This window comes from Rhinolophus hipposideros (genome assembly GCF_964194185.1).
Source record: "Rhinolophus hipposideros genome assembly, chromosome: 16".
Classification (NCBI taxonomy): Eukaryota; Metazoa; Chordata; class Mammalia; order Chiroptera; family Rhinolophidae; genus Rhinolophus; species Rhinolophus hipposideros.
In genome coordinates this window covers 6546463-6567405 of record NC_138062.1, presented here as the reverse complement: position 1 = coordinate 6567405, position 20943 = coordinate 6546463, and the positions used below count along the sequence as shown (strand labels likewise).

The 20943-nt window shown below is 40.2% G+C and overlaps 1 protein-coding gene across 3 annotated transcripts in view; it reads left to right on the top strand.

The window, feature by feature from the left end:
• Positions 1–1530: 1530 nt before the first annotated feature.
• ANKRD50 (ankyrin repeat domain containing 50) overlaps positions 1531–20943 on the top strand; it is a 36651-nt gene continuing 17238 nt past the window's right edge. The window contains exons 1-2 of one of the 3 annotated variants that reach the window (XM_081075660.1): positions 1531–1824; positions 3263–4201. In XM_081075660.1, the coding sequence (XP_080931786.1) occupies positions 3624–4201 (578 nt within the window). In that variant the 5' untranslated portion in view covers positions 1531–1824; positions 3263–3623. Of the gene's footprint in view, positions 1825–3262; positions 4202–16924; positions 17081–20943 lie in introns of those variants that run through there. The other 2 variants (XM_081075661.1, XM_081075662.1) reach the window with 2 other exon arrangements.

Below are 20943 nucleotides of genomic sequence, written 5' to 3'. Positions count from 1 at the left end.
AAACAGCATTCCATGATGGTTAATTATCATAAAAAAATAGACCCACTAAACCAAAAGTTTCTGTAACTTCTCTCTCTATTGGGCAGAAATTATTTTAATTAACATATTAGCAAATAGTTTAACAGAAACAATATAATGGCATATTTCTTATTCTAAATTTTTCTCTAAACATATAATTTTACAACCATGAAACTGAAGGATTCAATGACTATAAAGCTGCATGCAAGCTTGCTTTATAAATAAATTATGTAGTAATTAAAATGGCGTAAGCAAATGTAAATTGAAACTATTTTTAAAAATCACTTTTCATCTCCCTAATTCTGGAGAATTTATATTCTGCTGCCCATTTTGCTCGTGGTTTAGAAAGGAACCTCAGAATTCACAGTAAATGAATTAAAGGGGAAGTTAAATATTAAAATCAACAAGCCTCAAATGGCATGGACAGGATGGGAATAAAAGAATGGAAAAGTCAGCTCATGCACAATCTACTTGGTTATCTATTTTTCTAGGTAAGTGTGATAGCTATACTTGGAAATTCCTAAAACCAGATGGGAAATTGGCTTACTATTTGTGAAATACATTCAGATTAACGGAGAACTCATGGTTTTAGCATAAATAACAAAGATAGTACATTTTCTACTCTATCAGTTGACAGTACATTTACTTTCCGAACAGAAATTTGAAATCTAAATAATCCAGGAATAAAAGATAAATGAGTGCAAACAACTGGCCTAATTCAACAGTAATTGCCGGTGGTCAGACCCTTCAGGGCAGTTCATCTGACTACATTCTGACCTCCACCAAGGACCTTTCCCCCTATTGTGCCCCCTGCAGGTCATCCAACTGTCCAGAAAGGCAGTGGTCAGAGACCCGGTCAGGACTACTTTCAACCTCCATCTGGTGGTCCCTGCCCTTTTCATGAGGCAGGTGGGAACGTCACCCTATACCCCTTCTGTTTTTATTTTTACAACATTCTTCCCAGTCCTTTCCTTGCTTCTCTAAGTACCAGGCTGAGGAAGTAAAAGCATTACCAGAATTTAATGGATTAAAAGGGGACCCAGGCGACTGAGAAGGACGGGTGTGGAGTGGCCCTTTGGGTCAAAGGGGTTAAGAGAGAGGCAAGGGGTAACTCTCTCTGCCAAGCTGCCCTCCTACGAGCGGATTTGGCCCCAAAAGCCAGCGAGTGCTTTCGGCCTGGAAGACAAAGGAAGGCTCAGGGCCCAGCGGTGACGGGGTGGGTGGGAGCAGCCATTCGCGTGAGCTCGGGGACGCGAGAACGCAGCCTCCGCCTCCTTCCACCCCCCCACCCGGAGAAAGGAGGGGCCCCAAGGCCGCCTGCAGAAAGGTCTCCCCGCAGAGCCGGCAGCGGGTCCCAGGCGAGGGCACACGCCCAGGCACGGGTGCTGCCTGCCCGCGCCGTGGGGGAGGGCGGAAAGGGGGCGGAGCCCGCAGCAAAGAAAGCCCGCCGGCCTGGCGGGGGCGGGGCCTGGGCGAGCGGGCGGGGCCGCGAGCGGGGCGGGGCCGCGGAGTGGGGCGGGGCGGAGCCGGCGGGTCCCAGGCTGCCTGAGACAGTCACTGCCCGGGCGGCGGCAGCGGCGGTTGGCCCGTGGGGGTTGGGAGGAGCACGACCGGGCTGCTGGGGCAGCTGGAACTGGCAGTTGCCAGGAGCCAAGCGGAGGATCCGGAGCTGGGATCGCGCCCCAGGCCGGGAGCAGGCGGCGGCTGCAACTGGAGTCCCCGCAGCGCTGGCGACGGCGGCGTCCCGGGGAAGCAAGTGTCTGAGGCTGTGAGTCCGCGGCAGCCACCGCGGCGACCGGGGCTGAGGTAAGCGAGGGGCGGCGGTGGGGGAAGCTCGGGGGCTGCGGCCGCGGCGCGGACCCGACCCACGCGCAAACCCTTCCCAGGCTCGGAGCCCAGACCCCACTTCTCAGCCCGCTCCGCCGCGGCCCGGGCGGGGGCGGGCGAGGCGCGTGGGCGGGGGGCGCCGAGCGGACCCTGATCCCGGGCGACCCCTCGGCGGGGGTGGCCAGGACGTCGGCACCCCTCCCCCTTCCGAGGACACACCCCGGGCTCGGGGCGGGGCGCGGTGCCGGGGCGCTGGAGCCGCGGCCGGGAGACCTCGCGCCGGGAGACCTCGCGCCGGGGAGACCTCGCGCGGAGGCGGCCGCGCCGTCTGTCCGGGGCCTCCCGCGGTGGCCGGTGGCCCCCCTGTGGCTCCGCGGGGCTGCACGGACGCGGGGCTCCGGCGCTGGGAATCCCGGAGCTCCTTTTGTCTGTAGCTGGGCCCGGAGGCCGGAACGGAGGCAGACACCCTGCAGCGCTGAAGCCCTCTGCCCCTCCGACCTGTCTGCCTCGGAGGGCGTTCTCCCCGCAGCCCGGTCTCAGCCCACAGTCGGAGATGGCACCCCTCACCTTTACCTTCTGAGGAGAGCGAGACGGGGTGCGCGGGGTACTCGGGGTGGGGTTTCTCCTTCGTTGAGATCGTCCCCCTTCCCCTTTTGGTTTTCACCCACCGCCGTCCAGGCTCTCCCCCTGGTCGCCATCCCCCAGGTTTCGCCAACTGTCAACAAAGAAGTGTGGCTAGTTGAGGACACACGGTCCTGACCGGCCTGACGGTGCCAGCGAATTAGAGCGCCCTTCGCTGACGCTGTCCTGCCTCCCCAGCTGGTGGAAAGACCTGTTTGGCTTGACTCAAGGATGTCTCCGTGTGTGCACCTGGTCTTTTTACCCCTTCAACAGTGAGGGTAACGTGATTAAAACGTAGCTGTTAGGCAAGTACAACTGCAGAGGAGGGAAATACAGAAAGAAAAACGTAATCATGATTTTGGGGTAATTGTCCCAACTTTTTGAAAGTGCCAAAGATGAAGTATGTGGATTTTTGAGATTGACTGGTATATCGTATCCTTTGATAACTAAGCTTTTAACATATGGTATTTTGCACTAAGGTATTTTTGTTTGATTGTAGTTACTTGGGGAAATTGTTGATTCCCAGGACATCTTGCAAAGAAAAACCTGTGAACAGGTTCATTAAGAATCTAGCTTCTGAAAAACGCATTCTTTGCATGCTTTGAACTAAGAAGTGTTGACAGTGGTCTGTCGTTTCTGCCACCTGAAACAGTTCCCTCCCTGGCAGTTGCCACTGTGCCTGAAAGTGGCAGGGTCTAGTAGTTGAGTGGCTGACCTTCAACCTACCTACTGTATAAATGTAACCTCTTTGATGGCATTTAGAATAATGGACACCTTTTCTGCATTTGATTTTCAGATACTGAATCAACACTTGGAATCTGGAGAAGCATTTTGTACAAATTGAAAAACTGGGCTTTCTTTTTAGTTTTCCAGATGTATTATCTCATCTGCATAGTTGAAACATCAACAATCACATAAACTCCGGTTGTAACCATGGAGTTATGTGACCCATCAAGATACAGGAAAAGTATTACTGAGCTTTGGTACCAGGCAATTTTCTACCAGTTCAACAATTAAACTAATAATACATTCTCTGCTGATAATCAAGAATAAAGAGTCAAATAAAGTCATGCACATTCTACTGACAAAGGGACTCTGCGGCTGTTGAATTTTACTATAACTGGTTACTCTGTCATTCAAATGCAAGTTACGTCCTAATGGATGTAAAGACCTGTGTTGATGTATCCCTGATTCCAGCAAATGTTGAAGATAACAAGCCTATTATGACTAATCCTTGGGAAGAGAAAGTCTGCAAAATGGCTCAAACAAGTTTACTGCAGGGGAAGCAGTTTTACTGTAGGGAGTGGGTTTTCCACAAGCTTCAGCATTGCCTCCAGGAGAAAACTAACTGCTGCAATAGTGCTGTCAGCACACCACCCCTTTTAATGAACTCTGGGAATAATGCTAGTGTTGTCTCTGGAAAAGGAGCTGCCTGGGGTGTGTTGTTGGTAGGAGGGCCTGGCAGTGGCAAGACAGCCCTATGTACAGAGCTCTTGTGGCCAAGTTCACCTACAAGCTTGCAGAGAGGCTTACATCGCCAGGCTCTGGCCTTTCATTTCTGCAAAGCCCAGGACTCGGATACTTTGTGTGTTGGAGGGTTTATCAGAGGTCTCGTTGCCCAGATTTGCCACAGTGGACTACTCCAAGGATATGAGGACAAGCTAAGGGATCCAGCCATCCAAGGCCTCTTACAGCCTGGGGAATGTGAGAGGAACCCAGCTGAAGCATTTAAAAGGTAAAGATAAGAATGTCATGGTGTTCCACTTTCCATGCAAAAGATTACATTTTTTTACATTTTTTCAGTTTTGTTTTTCAACTTTGTGGGTTACCTATATATTCTACTGCTGTAAAGTTGGCGATAATCTGTGGTTGTGAGTGAACCTGTTTATTTGAATACTGAAGGAACAAAATTTAAGCTTTGTATTATTGTACAGCATATGGGTTAAAAGTATGTCTTTTACTTGTTTAATAACATAACTTGAAGCACAGCAAAAACATTAGTTTTCAAATTTATGCCAATTAATTATATACTTTTCTAATATTACCTATAATCGGTAAGGAATATTTGTTCTTATGGTAGAGAGGAACATTAGCTCTCTGGAAACTGAGCTGTATTTTCAGAAAGGGCGAACTATACATGGTGCCAAAATGAGAGGAACTCTCAGCATAAAATCTACTATCTTTTTTGTTTTTAGTATTATAATTTCTTTAGATAAATTCTCTTTGAAAGAGACCACTGATTATTGAAAATGTAAGGAAAATCTGCTAATGTGTTTTGGGATTTATTCCCCTATCAAAATCAAAATCTGAGTGATGTTTTGAAATATAGGATATTTATAAAATAATGAAAATTGGGCATCATTTTAATACTTTTAATGAGTGATACAAAAAAATGAGTTTCCTAACTTCCATTAAGCATTTTTCCATGGTAAATGGATTGGTCTAAGAAGTGATTAAGTTGCTTTTCAAAGTGGTTCCAGATTCAAAATGTGTTAAAACAAAAAGCATGATTCCTTGAAAATAATTTTTTGCATATCACCCCTCTGCCCATTGTAAGAGGAGGAGGCAAACTGCTATTTTTTGCTGGCCTCTAACTGCTGCTTTAATTAATCAGCCTGCCATATACTTTTTCCCCCTATACAATAAGTACTTCTTAGCTGGCAGGAATTTGTTTCCTAAAGATGCACGTGTAATCTGCACTGGTTACTGTGTGTGTCTGTATGAGTGTGTTTCTAGGAGTCATTTGAGCAGGATTTGAATTGCTATGAAAAGTTGTTTGTTCTTATGACGTCCTCATATACAATGGTATGAAGTATATGAACTTTGATGTGATATTGAAAATATTAAATTAGCAAGTACTTTGTGTCAGTCACTGTTCTGAGTTCTTTAGCTATATTAAAATCATTTAATCTACATAACAGTCCTTTGAAGGAGGTACTGTTATTAGTCCCATTTTATATAGATGAGGAAATTGAGGCACAGACAGCCTAAGTAATTTGTCCAAGGTTACATGCTAGTAAGTGGCAGAGCTGGGATTTGAAATACATGTGTACACATGCAGGTTTGTAATCATTGAAATTCTTTGGAGGACTTGAAGGGAAGAAGCGTACTTTAGAAGTTCTTGGAGGGCTGGGGTGGTGGGGTGGGGAGGTGGTGTCACAGTTGTGGTTTGAGTGTGCCTTTCAAATGACCCATATATGTGATGAGTGGTGGTCTGGAATGATCATGATGAATAGTGGTATAGAATTCAAATATGGGAGGGGTTTATTAAAGTCAGCCAAAGGGATATGTCTTTGAGAGGTGTGAGAGTCTTGCAGATTTTTTCATGTGTGTCACCCAGTAAAACTCAGGGCAAATCTATTATTGTCTTTTGCTGTTGTTAGCCATCAAAATCTGGGTTAAAATGATTGTATCATTCCTACATCAGTGAGGAAATCTGCTAGGCGATACCAGTGGCACAATCATGAGATGCCAGGTTTGAAAGACAGTGTTCAACATGGAATCGCTGTGTATGAAATCAGTCATGCAGTCTTTAATGTAAAACTTGACTTTTTAAAGAGATTTCAAGTCTCTACATCAACAACTCTTCCTCTTGACTTTCCGCTTTTTCTGAATATACTATCACTAGTTGAAGAGCTCAATTTTCATTTCTTATAAGTCATTTCAGAAGGGATTTGGAAGTGTTGACCCTTTAGAAAATTAGTTACAAAGAGCCTATCTAAATAGTTAAACTTAGTCTAACGAAATTATGTAACATTGTAATTTATTTTATTAGAATTCATATGTAAATTTCTAATATTATTAAATATTTAAAATAATGTCTGATAACTGAATATTTTTGATGTATTCTGATCCTGAGTAGATCTTTCTCTATAGTATCATAGATTTTTCTGAAAAAGATCCTTTCACTCAGATGGCTCTCATTATATTTTTCCTGTGTGAATTTTAGTTATTAACTCATTGAAAGGAAATACGCAACTTGAGCTGTGTGTAAAAACCACACTGATAATTGATTTTCTGATTGACAGAAGAGCTAATCACTTTGTATTCCCAATCTATACTTTGTAGAGAAAACTGTCTTTCTGCTTGGAACATTGTGGTGTTTTTACTTAATCGCCACGGGATATTTCAAAAGCCTGGGTCACTTTTTTTCTTTATCATTAAAAAATTAGGTAATTTTGGTATTGGATCAATTGTTTCTGATAATTCGTTAGCTATACACTTCCTCTATGACTATGAAGCTGTAATATAACCATGGTCAAATGTAAACATGAACACAATTTAAAATTAAAAAGAAATGTTTTTGCAGTCTGTGGCATTAGATGATTTAGATCTCTAAGTTTGGACAGATAGTTGAGTTTTATTGTTGGTTCTATTAGTGACTAGCTTGTTAAATATGCTCCCTTTGAGAATTTTAATCAGAGTGTAATTTTTCAGGCAGGACAGATGTGATTTAACACGTGGACCGTGAGCAGAAGATGAGTGTTTTCAAAGAACTGATATTTTGAGGGAGACAGAGATCAAGTAGATAATAACAACAGAAGGATTGAGGCACCTAAGCTAGGGGATGCGGGAGGGGAGTTGTTCTGGGTCTTGTGACTGGTTGAGAAGCACAACTAAAGATGGTTATTTCATTCCACCAGAAACTTCTTTCTGAACCTTACTATCATGGCTCTTGAAACTTTTAGATGTGGAACTGGGAAATACAAACTTTTGTTCCTGGTAGATATTATTCCTAAGTTTTATTTATGTTTAACAATCTGCAAGACCAGGTGTGAGTTTTCTATATATGATGTCAGTTTTCCCCATGTTGAGTAAAAAGATTCTGTTCTATTTAATGTTGATAGTTCATTAAACATCTTCTGGGGCACCACAAATTAAGTGTAAATGGAATAAAATTTTGATGAAGAATTAAGGATTGAAAGATTCTAAACTTTTAGAGTTTAACAAAAAGTTGTATTAATGATGAAAGGTAACAATGGCTCCTTAGATTTGGAAAGTGAAAGTCCAAACTTTGACATTTGATTATTATGTTAAATAGGAATCTGAATGGTGGTGTCTTCTATTTATCTGCTTCTCCTTGAACATTTGTAGTTCTTCACTTGTATCTCTTTAGATTTTTTGCTTCTTTTGTAGTGATGCATATATCTCCTGTTATCTCTGTTATTAGGTATATACTTATTAAGTAAATACTGATTTTGCTGCCTTTAAAAATATGTTTCTTCATGACATGATTCTTCATTATTTTTTTGTATTTACCATTGTGCCTTGAACAGCACTTTTCATATAGTAAGTGCTTAATGATTATCATTTGAATAACTGAATAATGCTACTTACCTATCTAGAATATTTCTGAATGTAACTGAAGGACAGCTGAAGCTCTTGCATAAGAAAGGAAATTGAAATGTTGTATCATTTAGGTCAGTTTTAAATGCAGACCAAACTGGTGTAGTGATTATTAATTTATTAACCTGCGGTCTGCTTCTTAGCATGTATGAATATGGCATTGGTCCAGATAGTTTTAAGTGGCCAGATGCCTATCTTCTGTCTCAGCTGACTCCCACGTCTTTTTGGCAAACTCAACAAAGGGACGAGAAACAGAACGGGACAGGAAAGGGTGCTTTCTTCTAATCCTCAGTTATGGGATATTTTCAAGGCAAAATATTCCCTTTCCGTTATCTGTCTTGTATAACATACTGTTTAAGATAACTTATTATCCATTAAATATTGTCAGATTAAAGATCTTGTGAAAGTGTCTTTAGGTCTCATAGAGAGACCAAGATGGCAGAGTAGATAAACACTACCTGCTTCCTTCCATGAACACATTAAAATTACAACTAAATTATAGAACAAGAAACCTGGAAAACCATCTGAAGTCTGGCTGAACGGAAGTTTTACAACTAAGGATGTAAAGAAGAAGCCATGTTGAGACTGGCAGGGGCAGAGACACGAACGGGCTGGTCCGAAACCTCCGTGTGGCAGATGAAACTTTGGAGGGATACCTTGACTACAGAGGTTTCCCCCAGAGGAGCAAAGGGCCCCAGCCCTACTCCAGGCGGTGCCAGGAAGAGGATACCCCACAACATCTGGCTGTGAAAAACTGGAGGTTCCCACCATCCCGGCGGGACGAGCAGCAGCGAGAAACCCAGACGTCCTCTTTAAACCGTTGGCACACAGACTCACTCACAGGCACTCACCTTGGGCGGAGGAACAATGATTGGGGTGAGGGGGCCGTCAGAGGCATACAGGGAACGACGAGGTGTGTGGCCTCTGGCTGGGGCCTCGAGGACAGTCACCATACCATTCCTCCCTCCAATGCAGCTGGCATTCGGCTACCATTTTTAATATGGTGAGCCCTCCCCCTACATTTATGGCTAAATCTGAATCTGATTGGCCTGGTGAGCTCCATTTGTTCCACCATGCTGACTCACTGGGACCCGGTTCCACCCAACTCCCCCGATGCCAAAGACACTTCATCCATGAGCAGCCAGCCTCGCGCGCCTTGCACTTTTTCCTGAAAAACTATCTGAGTCCATGGCCCCCAGGCAGGCAAAGACTGGCTTCCCTGTGCTCTGAGACTTTTGCTGAGTCAATTCCAGGCTCAGCACTGGCACCAAAGCAGAATCTACATTGACCTGGTAACCACAACTCTTCCCACTCTAGTGATTCCTTGAGACCCTGCCTCACCCCACTTGGATACCACATGAGGCTTTGCCAGCGACCAAACCTTAAGGGAGCCGGCATGTGGCAGCAGGACTCAGGGTGTCCTGGCTCTTTGTGGAGCTACCCCAGGCCTGGTACTGGTGGCAGACGTCCTCGGTTCACAGCGTGTCCTCTCCCACATGCCTCCAGGTTTAGCATAGGCAGCGAACAACTGGAGATTGCTTTGTAGCTCCTCCTACGTAGTCCCCCGCTGGTCACAGGCAGTGGGTGACCTGGGCCGGCACTGGAGTCCCTCCCAAGAGACCCCAGAACCAATATGCCTGGAGGTTGGCTTCAGACCACAACAGAACACTGCCCAATTAGCCTCTCAAGCAGCAAACGCAAAGGGCAGTCTCAGTAAACACCAGAGCCCACTGGGGCAAATCCCACAGCCTATAAGCTGTGGCCAAACCCCACAGCCACTCAGCCTGAGGGTCAATCCCACCCACTGACATGCCAGTAGCAGTCAAGGTTCAACTATAAGAGGAGCGCACATAAAACTGACACAAGGGGACAGTCCTGGAGCAGGTGGCTAGAGAAAACTGCCAGGGCCCCTCAGGGCACCTACTACCTAAGGCCACCCTGCCAAGACTAGGAGACATAGCAGATCTACCTAATAACACAGAAACAAACACAGGGCGGGAGCCACAACAGGGAAACAAAGAAATGCGTCCCAAATGAAAGAGCAGGAGAAACTCCAGAAAAAGAACTAAACACAATGGAAGCAAGGTTTGCTCTTATGAAGTAATATGGTTTCTATGCAGTAAAATGATTTTATTTTATGAAGTAAAGTACTTATTTTTCTGCCCTTAAAAATATGTTTGAAGTGCATTCTGATCGGTGGCCGATCATTAGGTCGCTCTAGTTGACCTTGTGATGTCTTTGACCATACCATATATAATTGTCTTAAGTTTCACACCAGTTTCTCTCTTTCATATTATCCTATCTCAGAAATTTACCACAGTGTTAATTTTTTTCCTACTATCCACATGTACAGCTAAATATAGTGTTTGGTAATAAAATAGAATTTGAACATGTTCATGTAATTGCTTAATAAAAATAAGTATTAATTAAGAGAATTAATTATGTCTTACCTGTGGATATCTTGAAAAACGATTTGGAGCTTTCCAGAAACTGGTGACTTTCTATAGTTACGACTCATGATTTGAATACATCGAAACTGGTGGATTGAAGTACGTGCTGTTGTTCTTCACCTCTCCAGACATCCTTGGTCTCGGCCATCTGATATTGCTGGTCCTTCTATTAGATGAGAAGTATACTCGTCTGCCTTCTGATTTTGGCTTAGCCACGTGATTTGCTTTTGCCAGTGGGATGCTAGCAGACGTGATCCAAACAGAGGCTTAAAATGCCCATGAAAGGTCGGGCTTTGTCATCTCTGTGTCTGCCATCACCGTGAGAAGGACGTGGTCTGTAGCTTGTTGGTCCAAGGAGGAGGACAGAGACGTGCAGCAGACCAGACTGAACATGCAGCCGCTTGACTCCAAGGCTAGAGCAGGTCAACAAGCACAGACACAGGAGAAAGCATCGAGGATTATTTTACGACAGTGGGTTTTATGGAAATAGCTAATGATACAAAAACTAAGGAAATGGTATTTCAAATAGAAAATCATTAATGTTCATCAAAAATCTAGGAACCCTCCTTGATTCCTCAAATCCACTCATCCCTTCCACTCAGTCCATCAGCTGCTGTACCGCCACTTTTCTCCATGTCCATTGCTACTACTCCCGGTACTTCGTGCCTAGACTCCTCCAGTGGCCGTCTCCCTGGTCTTGTCAGGACCGTTGTGCCTCGTCCCAAAGCAGCTCAAGTACCAGATGATGTCATTTCCCAAGCTTGGAACCTGCCCATGGCTTCCCATTACCTTTAGCATAAGGTCTAAGCTTGCATTGTCCAGCGCCTGCCTCGCCTTTGATCTCAGCTTGGACTGCTTTCATCGTTGTTCACTGCTCTCCACCTTCACTGCCCTTATTATATTCTGAAATAGGTCAAGTTCTGGCCAGCAGGGTTTGTATGGCTGCTGGCTCTAGTATCACTTAAGTGTAGCAGCTTTACTGTCACCTCCTCAGACTCCACTGAGTCTTGAGAAGTCTACCCACCTGGTCATTTTCTTAAATCACATCATCTCATTTTGTTTTCTTTATTTCTTAATTTTCAGTGTCTTTCATGATCTGGAATCATGTTTTGCATTTGTTTTCTTTGACTTCCTGCCTGCTTACTGAACTGAGCACAGTACTTGCCTATCTTGTGCCCTTTGTATCTCTAGGGCTTCGAGTTTAGTAGAGACTCAGTAACTATTTCTTGAATTAATCTATGACTGTATTTTAATTTAAAACATAATTTGTCAGGTTGACAATTTGTGTTTTATTAGGTAAAATTCATATTCACTTCCAAAGGAGAAAATACTTTTGTAGCTTGAATCTCCTTTAATATGTTTGTTAAATTGCTACTTTAGAGACAGAAGCAGTTTGCAAACCCATGGACTTCACAGGATTTGAAATGGAAAAACAAATGGCACCAAAGGGGAAGAGATGGTTGTAGAAAAAAAAATTTGTGGAGGATATGATACATTAGATCTACCCTACCTCCAAAGTGTTTCAGTTATACAGGAAAGGAAATAAAAATAGGAAAACAATTGCACACGTACCTACTTATTTTGCCACATTTGCTTTAAATCTGGCTTTTCTGTTTTGTTTTAAAGAAGAAGAATCCACACTGGAAGCCCCCTAGGTATTTCTTCCTAATTCTGACCTACTCACATCCCATAGGTGACCCCTCCTATGAACTTATATCTATGTTGTTTGGTGTATGCAGTTTGACTACATAGAGAGACACGTATGTTTACACACATACTCGTGATGTGCTCAAGTATGTGCAGTTTGACTACATAGGAAGATACATATGTTGACACACATAATTGAGATGTGCTCCAGTTTGGTACATTTTTAAATTCCCTATCAGCGGTTCTCAAACTTTTTTATTCTAAGTCTTATTTGCACTCTTAAAAATTATTTAGGACCTCAAAGAACTTTTGTTTATGTGAGTTGTATCTATCAATATTTGCTTACTTGAAATTCAAACTGATAAATTTAAAAAATATGTATTAATATATTTAATAAATCGATTGTATGTTAGCATAAATAAAACTTTAATGAAAGAGTAACTGTATTGTCCAAAACAACAACAATGAAACACTTAAAAGTGGCATTGTTTTACATTTTTTGCAAACCTTTTTAATATTAGCCTTAATAAAAGACAGATGGATTATGGTATCTGCTTCTGCATGCAGCCCTGGAAAACACTATAATCTTGAGAGAGAAGAAGAGTGAAAAAGACAAATAACCTCTTAGTTTTGTTGTGACCCTGAAAGGGTCCAGAGTTTTGGACACTCCCAGGGATCCCCGGAACACACTTTGAAAACCACTGTTCTGTATGAATGGTATTGCTATATGACTAGCACTATCCTCCAACGTTTTCTGAGTTCACATTTTTTTTAATGTTTATCCATGTTATTTGTGGATCTACGTGATTCTCTTTACTATACAGTATATAGTCATTCTTTATGCTATAATTCATTTGTTGTTGTTATGTTGATACTCATTTAAGATGTATTCAGCATTTTAACTTCACAACAGTGTTGCTAAGAACCTGTTTTGGTACCTTCTGGTCATGTTCTAGGTGTAATGAAGAGTGATTTCAAGTTGCATACTTAGAAGTGAAATTTTGGATCATGGGGTATGCGTACTCATCTTCAACTCTGAAACAGAACCAAACTACCCTTTAAAATTCTATCAGCTTATATTCTTACAGTAGCATGTGCTTGGATTTCCATGACGACCAGGTCACCAACACCTGTCTATTGTTTTGTAAAATGAATGCAAAATGGTATCTTCTTATTTTAAATGTCTCTGATTCTGTGACTTGTCATTTTGCTTGTGAATTTGTTTTGAAATGTAAAAAATGAATACAGTCAAATATATCACTATTCTGTATGATTTCCTTTATGATTTGGCCTTTTTGGGTATTAATATTTAAAAACGTGTTTTCTACCTGATTGTTCTAGCACCACTAGTTGAATGGCTCATCTTTTACTATTGCTTAGTAATATGACCACAGTGAGAGACTCACGCACATACACACGTACACATATACACATGTATTTCTGAGTTCTCTCTCCCACTCTGGTTTATTCACTCATTTATTGATTTTTTAAATACTCGTATACATTGGATACAAGGAGTGCAGCAGGTGTCATTCCTAATACTGGGATATATTAGTAAATAAAAGTGGCAAATATCATCTGTGTTTATTGAGCTTACATTGTGAGGGTTGGGTTGGGTGGTTGGTAGAAAAACTCAGTTAGGAAGACACTGTGTAGCGTATCACCTGGCAGTAAGTGCTATGTGGAAAATCAAAGCAGAGTAAGGAGGACAGGTGTGCGGTGCTGGGTAGGTCAGGGCAGAGGTTGCTATTTATATAGGGGACATTAGGGTGCTCCGAAGGAAGTCTCCAACGAGCATTCCAGTCCTGCAGTGGAAGTGGACAGTATTATCCACGAAAAACAAGGGGGAGCCTGTGTGGTTCTAACAGAGTGAGCAAGGGGGTGAGTAGTAGGAGTCAGGTGGGGAAGTAATGAGGAGCCGTACAATGTGTGGCCTTGGGGCTGTTGTTAAGGACATGCATTTTCATTTTTACTTTGACAACACTGGAAGCCATTGTCTTTTAAATAGTAGCACCGCCTGACTTACCATTTTCAAGGCTTGAGTTGAGACCTGTAATGGTGAAGGTGGAAGCAAGGAAACCAGGAAGTGGCTAGTGCAGCAATCCAGGTGAGAGACTTGGTGCTTGGAGCTGGGTGAAGTGGTAGATGGAGGTCGTGAGAAGTGTTGTTACCTGATTTTTTTCCTGCCCTTTTCCTGTCTAATAATTTTTGACTGTATGTCAGACAGTGTGTAAATGATTGCTGAGTTCCAGATAATGTCTTTCATCAAAAAAGGTTTTTCCTTTCTTCAGTTGGCCAGATATGGTGAGGAGCTGAGGCAATTAGGGATCAAGGTGGGCCGGTGGCTCCTTTGTAGTCTTGGTAAGACTGTCGGTTTATTTCTATTATTTTGGTGTAGTTCTTCTAAGCTTTTAATGGAGAGTTCCAAAAAGACTGTTGATAATTTGTTTCTTCCCCAACAAATATTTATATTTAGCTCGTTACTTCCTGCCCTTTGTAGCTTCAAATTCTCTAACCAATCTCTTGAAGGTGATGGCTTTTGTGTTTGAAGCAAGCACCCTTACTTTAGCAGAATTTTGTCTCCAACTTACAGATGGGAGACTTCATGCTGGATTTTAGACTCACTTGGCCTAGTTCCCCAGCATTTAAAAACACAGCTGGAATTTAGCAAATGTACCTTATGGAAAAGCAACCTCTTGTTTGGGGCAACATACACACACACACACACACACACACACACACACACACACACCCAGGGTGAGCCAAGCCTGATTTTCAGTCCATACCTAAAATCAGTATGTGCCTCTCAAATCAGCAAATGACTTCTGAGAAGAAAGCAGCAGGTGCTTTTTTTTTTTTTTTTTTTTTTTTGCTTATTTTGGAAGAACACCCACCCTCTGGAATTCTAATTCATCTTGTTCTCTTGCTTCAGCAGCCCTCTCATGTCTTTAAACATATAAATTTTGTAATTTATCCATTTTTTCTAGTTGTTGCAGTGGGAGTTTTGGGCTGCTGCCACCTACTACATTTTATCTGGCAGTGGAAGTCCCAATGAAGACGATTTCTCTTGTTCTGTACTGTTTTATTTGATTTCTACCTTTGCTTATTAAATAACTTCTTTTTAAATCAATTTTTTGCCTTCTTTTATTTCTCTGAACATCACTAATACATTTCCTTTAAATTCTTTGGCAGTTTTATAAATTACTGTCATTTGGATATGAATACATATTCTGATTGTTGAGTTTGCTGCTTTCTTTGTGAGCATTATGAGTTTCTCTTTTTTATCCACTCGCCTTTTTGGATGCCCATCACCTTTTATACCTCTTTGTTCTCCCTGCTCTAATTGCTCCTATTACCTCCACACTCTTCACCCTCAGTGTGGTCTCCAATGGCGGCTAATAATTAAGATACGCAGTTGCTACTCGAAAGCGATACTATCAATTTTGTAGATTAAGTCACTGAGTCATGATCTTTTTTGGTTAAATTCCTGTCTCCCCTGAGGCTGGCTTTGTGTCCTTGTTGATACTTCTTAAAAGCCATCGCCCTAGACGGTGGTCTACAGCACTTTTTGTTCTTTCTTTCAGTATTTCATAGCGAGAGCCCCGCTCCAGCCCCTAGTTGGAGACAGTGAGTCCTGTTGCTGGAGGTCGGAGAACTTGCAATCCCTTTTACTTCCCCAGGCTGCTGTCGCCTAGTGGGTTTTTTTTTAATGAATACGGTTTTAGGCTCAGTCACAGTATCATGCTTCATTTCTGTTTCTTATACTTTGAAATGGTTATATTTCCACTTTGACTGGTTATATTTTTCTTTTTGTTTACTTATTCCATATTTCTCTGCAATATTTCAGAATGGGGAAGACAGTTCATGAAAGCATGTTACTTACAACATCTTGGTCAAAAGTTCAGAAATTCTATCCTACATTTTGGCCAAACTTCTGACCTTATTTTAATTATAAACTATACTTACTAGATTATAAAAAAAATTAATACATAATATTTGATTCCTGATTGGAGATAGTGATTTTTTTCTTTACCCCCTGTTCCATACACTTTAATGTTGTATTAGATGGGTAATTTTGTTCCTAAGGAAAAAAAAAATAGGGAAACAACCTAAGTATCCATAGAGAGTTGAATGGATAAAGAAATTGAGATATATGTACACAATGGAATACTACTCACCCATAAAAAGAAGGAAATCCTGCCATTTGTGACATATATGGAACTAGCGGGTATTATGCTAAGTGAAATAATTAGGCAAAAAAAGACAAATACCGTTTAATCTCATGCATATGTGGCATCTGAAATAAACTCATAGAAACAGAGATTAGGTTTATGGTTGCTTTGATGTTAAATTTCAACCAGATAGTGGTGAGATTTCAGACTCTAGAATTCAAAGTGGGTAATCTGGTAATGTTACGTATAATTTAATTATAAAAGTTCCTTAAATATCCAGGAAGATAATGAATGTAAAAAATAATTGATACTTAAATTGAAAAGCCTTAATTCTAAGGATATTTTTGGGGGGTCAATAACCATTCATAATTCTGCATGGTGTATAATGTGGTAACTGAAAAGAATGAAACTCATGGGAGCAATCTTTATATATTGAAAAGGAATACTGATATATCACAAAAAATAAACTACAGATCCCAATTTAGTGAATTCAGGAGCTAAATAATTTAACCCTTGACATGAATCGTTTAATAATTGTAGCAAAATTATTAAGAACACCTACCATCTACTAATTTTCCGGAATTTCAGTTTTGAGACAAGGGACTTTTAGTACAGAATATGTAGCAAACAAATATGAATGTTTAATCCTCTCAGGAAAGTAAAATTTGAAAAGTATCATATTCACTTAGAAGACCTTAAACTATATAATTTTGTTTCTTCTATGAAAATGTTTTCAGATAACTTAAATGCTAAAAAATTAGGCACTTGCCTGATTTAGTCAGGTTATGCTAAGAACTTTTCTTGTTTAAATATATCTTATATGTCACTTTTTTATATTTTCAGAAGCAGTTTAGCATAATAATTAAGAAGAACTCTGAAACATATCAAATTCTATTTCCACTTCTGCCACTTACTTCTTGCTTCACTTTGCAAGCTGCTTAATCTGTGAAATGGAAATAATGGTATCTATGTTACAGGATTGTTGTGAGGGATGAACAGGTAAGTCCATAGAGATCACTTAGCATAGTGCTTCATACGTAGTAATCACTCAGGAAATGTTAGCAGAATTGTGTTTATTTACCAATTTTATATTTTAAACGCTTGGTTTCCTAAAGAGAAAATAAATTAACAAACATTATACATATATTTGATTTAGAAGACAAATGCATTATAGCTTGCTAACTAATCCTCTACCATCAGAAAGCCAAACTGCTTTAACATATCTAACAGTTCATTCATTTTCAGACCTGTATTTTGGTGTCTGATTTTTGAGCATTTAGTACTTCAGAATTTTGGCTTGTTACTATCTCCTGGAAGCAAAGCAACTTGAATTAATGTACTATTTTCAAGTAGATGGGAATCAGTAATTTTGATTGCTCTTGCTTTGAAGGGTTATGCATAAAATTGCTGTAAACATTCATGTACAGATTTTTGCATAGCCATACATTTTCAATTCACTTAGGTAAACACCTAGAAGTGGGATTGCTTGTCATATAGTACGTTTAACTTTTTAATTTATTTTTATTTTTTAATTAGTTTCAGGTATACAAAACAATGTAATAGACATTTACACCCCTCACAAAGTAATAACTCCCCCCCCCGTCTTCCACCCCCTCAAACATCGTATATAGCTGTTACAATACCACTATCTTTACTATGCTCTATTCCACATCCCATTGCTGTATGTTCGTGTGTATAGTTGACATTCAATATCATTCTATTTCAGCTTCAGATGTATAGCACAATGGTCAGGCATTACACAGTCTATGAAGTGATCCCCGATAAGTCCAGTGCCCATCTGGTACCCTACACAATCTTTACAACATTATTGATTATGTTCCCCATACTGTATTTCGTATCGCCATGACTATATCATGACTACTTATTTGTACTTTCTAATCCCTTCAACCTTCTCCCCCTTTCCCATCCCTTTCCCATCTATCAGGTTGGTGCAAAAATAACTGCAGTTTAAAAGGTTAAAAATAACTGCAAAAACCGCAGTTACTTTTGCACCAACCTAACAGCAACCATCAGTTTGTTCTCTGTATCCCTGAGTCTTTCTGTTTAGTATGCTCATTTATTCTGTTCTTTAGATTCCATATATAAGTGAGATCATATGGTATTTATCTTTCTCAGTCTATTTCACTTTGCATAATATTCTCTAGGTCCATCCATGTTGTTGCAAATGGTAAGATTTCATTCTTTTTTATGGCCGAGTAATACTCCATTGTATAAATGTACCACAGTTTCTTTATCCAGTTGTCTATCAATGGACATTTCAGTTGTTTTCATATCTTGGCTATTGTGAATAGCACTGCAATAAACATAGGTGTGTATATATTTTTTCGAATTAGTGTTTTGGATTCCTTTGGATAAATACTCAGGAGTGGAACTGCTGGGTCATAAGGTAGTTCCATTTTCAATTCTTTGAGGTATTTCCATACTGTTTTCCATAGTGGCTGCACCAGTCTGCAATTCCACCAACAGTGTATGAAGGTTCCCTTTTCTCCACATCCTCGCCAGCATTTGTTGTTTGTTGATTTATTGATGATGGCCATTCTGACAGGAGTGAGGTGGTATCTCATTGTGGTTTTTATTTGCATTTCTCTAATGATTACTGATGTTCAGCATTTTTTCATGTCTGTTGGCCATCTGTGTCTTCTTTAGAGAAATGTCTCGTTATGTCCTCTGTCCATTTTTTAATTGGGTTGTTTGTTTTTTTGGTGTTGAGTTGTATGAGTTTTTTTTTAATACATTTTGGATATTAACCCCTTATCAGATGTATCATTGACAAATATCTTCTCCCATTCAGTAGGCTGCCTTTTTGTTTCATTGATGGTTTCCTTTGCTGTGAAGAAACTTTCTAGTTTGATCTAGTCCCACACGTTTATTTTTTCTTTTGCTTCCCTTGCCCAGGCGGGTATATGTCGGTAAAAATATTACTAAGGGTAATGTCTGCAAATTTACTTCCTATGTTTTCTTCTAGGAGTTTTATGGTTTTGGGTCTTATATTTAAGTCCAGTTTGAATTTGTTCTTGTATGTGTCATAAAAAGGTGGTCCAGTTTCTTTTCTTTTTTTTTCATGTATCTGTCCAGTTTTCCCAGCACCATTTATTAAATAGACTGTCTTTACCCCAGTGTAAATTCTTGCTTCCATTGTCATAGATTAAATGACCACATAGGCATGGTTGTATTTGTGGGCTCTTTATTCTGTTCCACTAATCTGTGTGTCTGTTTTTATGCCAATACCACGCTGTTTTGATTACATTGCCTTGTATGATTTGATGTCAGGTAATGTGATACCTGCCACTTTGTTCTTATTTCTCAAGATTGGCATGGCCATTCAGTGTCTTATGGTTCCATATAAATTTTAGGATCATTTGTTCTAGTTCTGTGAAAAATGTCATTGGTAGTTTGATAGGGATTGTGCTGAATCTATATATTGCCTTAGGTAGTATGGACATTTTAACTATATTAATTCTTCCTATCCATGGTATATGTTTCCATTTATTTGTATCTTTTTAAATTTCTCTTTTCAATGTCTTATACTTTTCTGAGTACAGGTCTTTTACTTCCTTGGTTAAATTTATCCCTAAGTATTTCATTGTTTTTGAAGCAATTGTAAATGGGATTGTTTTCTTAATTTCTTCTGATAGTTTATTATTGGTGTATACAAATGCAACTGATTTCTGAATATTAATTTTGTATCCTGCTACTTTACTAAATTCACTTATCAGTTCTAACACTTCTATGGGGGGATCTTTAGGGTTCTCTGTATATAGCATCATGCATATAATGACAGTTTTACTTCCTCCTTTCCAATTTGGATGCCTTTTCTTTTTCTTGTCTGATTGCTGTGGCTAGAACTTCCAGTACTATGTTGAATAAAAGTGGTGACAGTGGGAATCTTTGTCTTGTTACTGACCTTAAGGGGAATGCTTTTAGCTTTTCCCCATAGAGTATGATGTTATCTGTGGGTTTATCATATATGGCCTTTATAATGTTGAGGTATGATCCCTCTATTCCCTCTTTGATAAGAGTATATTTTCATAAAGGGATGTTGAATTTTGTCAAATGCTTTCTCTGCATCTATTGATATGATCATATGATTTTTATTTTTCATTTTGTTAATATGGTGTATCACATTAATTGATTTGCGGATACTGAAACAACCTTGCATACTGGGAATGAATCCCAATTGATTGTGATGTATGATCTTTTTAATGTATTGCTGGATTTGGTTTGCTAATATTTTGTTGAGGATTTTTGCTTCTATGTTCATTAGGGATATCGGACTATAGTTTTCTTTTTTGTAATGTCTTGGTTTGGGGATCAGGGTAATAGTGGCCTCGTAAAATGAGCTTGGGAGCCTTCCCTCCTTTTGGACTTTTTGGAATAGTTTGAGGAGAATAGGTGACAATTCTTTTTTGAATATTTGGTAAAACTCACTTGTGAAGCCATCTGTTCCAGGACTCTTGTTTGTTTGGAGCTTGTTGATTACTGATTCAATTTCGTTGGTAGTAATCGGTCTGTTCAGACTTTCTGTTTCTTTTTGATTCAGCCTTGGAAGATTGTATGCTTCTAGGAATTTATCTATTTCTTCCGGATTGTCTTAATTTGTTGGCGTTTAGTTGCTCACAGTATTTTCTTAAATGTTTTAGTATTTCCGTGGTATATGGTGTCACTTCTCCTCTTTCATTTCTGTTTTATTAATTTGGGTCCTCACTCTCTTTCCTGATGAATCTGGCTAAAGGTTTGTCAATTTTGTTTATCTTTTCAAAGAACCAGCTCTTGGTTTCATTGATCTTCTGTATTTTTTTTTTGTCTCTATTTCATTTATTTCCTCTCTGTCTTTATTATTC